At 39.1% G+C, this 3411-nt stretch overlaps 1 protein-coding gene across 3 annotated transcripts in view; it reads right to left on the bottom strand.

The window, feature by feature from the left end:
* Nucleotides 1-289: 289 nt before the first annotated feature.
* LOC128884776 (phosphofurin acidic cluster sorting protein 2) overlaps nucleotides 290-3411 on the bottom strand; it is a 59241-nt gene continuing 56119 nt past the window's right edge. For all 3 annotated transcript variants that reach the window (XM_054138402.1, XM_054138401.1, XM_054138400.1), the window contains 4 exons: nucleotides 2756-3103; nucleotides 1952-2346; nucleotides 1740-1856; nucleotides 290-1290 (listed from right to left, as the gene is read on the bottom strand). In XM_054138402.1, coding sequence (XP_053994377.1) covers nucleotides 1157-1290; nucleotides 1740-1856; nucleotides 1952-2346; nucleotides 2756-3103 — 994 coding nt within the window. In that variant the 3' untranslated portion in view covers nucleotides 290-1156. The remainder of the gene's footprint in view (nucleotides 1291-1739; nucleotides 1857-1951; nucleotides 2347-2755; nucleotides 3104-3411) is intronic.

Consider the following 3411-nt stretch of genomic DNA (forward strand, 5'->3'; position numbering starts at 1 on the left):
TATAGTCTATCGAAAGTCGGGAATATAGCATCGCGTAGTAGGAATAATGTGTTAAATAATAAAATCTGAAAATAGAGTATTTAAGCTACACCAGCCTGGGGCTAAAAGTCTATAAAATGGAATACAAAAAATATGTCGAAATCTCAAACGAGAAAAGGAGTATAATAACTAATGAGCTACGCTTCGTATTCTTCGTGTGTTTTCTTGGAGACTCGCGTTTCGACCAAGTTCTGTGTCTTCGACGTCGACGATTCTGTTCACGCTACTCGGTCATGTTCTGAACATGATCTTTTTTTTTATTTTATTTTTTTTTTATTTTTATTATTATTATGTGCGCTAAGAAAAATGTTTGCCTGTACCACAGACTTCTTCGACAACGTGTGATCGTAATATTACATTAATTAAATAAATACATAATTTAATTAAAAACTTCTTCTCTCACTCTTGCAATTTAGACAAAGATCTATCTTAGCATAACGGTTCCCGCTATAAAACCGTTTTACGCTTGTCGTTTAAAAAATCCTGTATGTACATCGACGGCCTTCCGATTCGAGCAATAATTTCTTTTATATTTTTTTTTCTGTTTTTTTTTATATATATATATATGTATGTATATATAAAATCTTGCGTGGCATTCTATCGAACAATGCGGTTTCGGATAAAGTGGCATTCCCATAACCAACGAAATCCATCGTCGTAGTCTCTGTTAATTGTAATACGATATGTCAACCGCCTCTCTATCTCGCGAAACGAAATAACGATTCGCTTACTCGCGTACTCTTGTGAATTTCTACGCGAGAAGATTGCACGTACGATACAGTACACTCGACAACACAAATAATAAACTATAACAAGGGATTAAAAAAAAAAAATAATAATAATAATAAACAAATAAGGCAACGTTCAGATTACTTGCCTGATTAGCTCCACTATCGTCCAGTTCGACACAGCAAACTGAATCCCGGACTGTTTAAACCTTGCTCTATGCTGCATAGTTTCTTTTTGTCTTTTTCTTTTTTCAATTATTTTCTGCTTTGTTTTGGATTTGATGGTTATCGGGTTTGCGCATAAGCTAAGCTGATGATCCTAATTGGTAATATCGATGAACACAAATAAACGGCGAAAAAACGTGGCCTTTGATGGAAACCAAGGATGTTTACGTTGGGTTGAATGGTTGCTGTTGAGAACTGTATTCCAACAGAGCTATTGGAAACGTCTTGATGTGCGTTTGCCACTGCGCCGATAGTTGGAAGAACTTCACACCGTACCACTCCGTGCCGTCGATACTCACTAAAGAAAAAAAGGTCAAAATCGTTTATGTAAATTTACGGCACGAGATAACCAGTTTCCCGTTGATGCTTTCTGTCAAGCTGAAAGATCAATTTATCTTCTTAAGCTTTCATTATTATTGCTCGTTATTCTTGACATTTCTACAAATAAGTTGCATTTACTGCATCGTTTGCACATACAAATAAAAATATTATACGTAAAAATTCAAAGAATATAAAGAAATATATTTTGTTAAACAATCATCAAGACTCAATGGCAATTGGAGCAATCTCAACTTACTTTTTAAAATACTGGTACCTGAAAACTAAAACACATTTTTCTATCGTAATTTGAGTCATAGACTCTCTTCGTGAACTTAGGATCGTTACGTTAGATAAATAAAAAGTACAAGCTAAGTAGAAGACTTCTAGTGGAAGTGAAAAATTTACTTATCGAATTACTTTGTTTACCTCTCAATGGAATGTTGTGAGTTTTCGCAGAACATATAAGTCGTGTCACACCGTCAACCGTTTGACTCTTTGGCTCGTTTTCCTTCTCTTTCTCCTTCTTCTTGCCCAATCTCATTACTGAAAAAGTAGCAACGTTACGCGAAATTAATTGAAAGGCTAATTGAAAAGGAAGCAATCTGGGACTACCAACAATTCCGTTCGCTTTTACGTACTTTTTTGTTTCTTCTCTTTAGTGGTGTAGTTCATGGACAAGTGATGACCAGGTGTTTCTCCCAGTGGCGGAAGTCTTTGAACGTGGAGGGCTCTGAACGCTTGTCTCAGCGTGTTCTTCCCCTTTTCACCTTGCGTTTGCTTGCTCCAGTAGTCAAGTTGCAGCTCGACTGGTTCCCAGCCTTCCCTCGTAGGTTGACCAACATTGGGACTGCTGGGCGGTGTTAACCTACCGGGTGGTGGAATAGGTAACCCCGGAGGTGGCAGAGAGGGTGGCGAGCCGGACATGGTTACATTTTCCTCCAGATCTACCGAAGCTGACGAACTGCTGTCTGGGCACCCTACTCGAACGTCATTTATGAACGGGATGAATATTTGACTGCTGTCATCCGTTTCTCTGCAAAAAAAAGACGAATATTTCATTAGTAGTGGTCCCAACGGTTCCAAAGCATTGACTATTTTAACTATGCTATGGGTATGCTATGGGTATGCTATGGGTTAATATATGGAGAAACGAATGAAACAGGTGATACCTTTCAAGAGAAACTTTGCCTGATATATAGGTTGATCCAATATCTTCCACGAGAGTATAACAAACGGGTTGCGCAAGATTTTCCCCGGTGAAAATGAGTTCAAAAGCGACCTCGCTATTTACTTTGACGAGGGTCGAATTGATCCCGTTCCACCAGTTGTGCAACGAGTATTTCGCCCTCCTAATAGTGGCTAAGTATAATTCCAAGGAACTTGTTTAACCCTCGCGATACTGTCAGGAAAAGAAAGGATCGATGAAGACCACGGTCGATTACCTGTAGGTAACCATGGCTTCCGCGATTGGCAGAAGTAAGGTGGGTCCAGCGACAGCTAAATACTCTGAAACTCTTGCCGCACATTCGCTCGCACCACCGCCCTCCCTTTCCAGGAGTTCTTTCCATTCCTCGCCAAACAGCATGGAGTACTTGGCATCTATCGAACTGAGATACTTGGATAACGTGTTGGAACCCAACGGAACGACCAAGAACTTCAGGTAACTCTGCCAGTCGGGTGGCCGGAAGCTCAACAAGTCCACGTAGTGACGCAGCACCGCGTTCGCGAAACTGTCACCACCTGCGATCACCACCTTGATGGGTGCTGGTGGCTTCGCGGAGCTGTTGCAGCTGGAAGTAAAGATAAATTTGTAATATTCATGGAAAACCGTGATGGAAACGTTGTCTTTTAATGACATTAACAACGATGGCGATAATTATATAGTAGGAGCCTCGATTAACTGGTGTAATTCATGACTGATCTCAGGAAATAATATTTAGAAATAGGAAGGTAAGGACTTTTTCAGAAGGTGCTTTAGGATTTGTTATTTTAATAAAGTATAAATGTGTTAGTATAACAGTGATCAATATAAACGTGTACTTTTATATTGTATACTTGAACATTATCTTTCATATTTAATTCTACTGTTTAAGTCTAG

The sequence above is a fragment of the Hylaeus volcanicus genome, chromosome 2, assembly GCF_026283585.1.
Source record: "Hylaeus volcanicus isolate JK05 chromosome 2, UHH_iyHylVolc1.0_haploid, whole genome shotgun sequence".
Classification (NCBI taxonomy): Eukaryota; Metazoa; Arthropoda; class Insecta; order Hymenoptera; family Colletidae; genus Hylaeus; species Hylaeus volcanicus.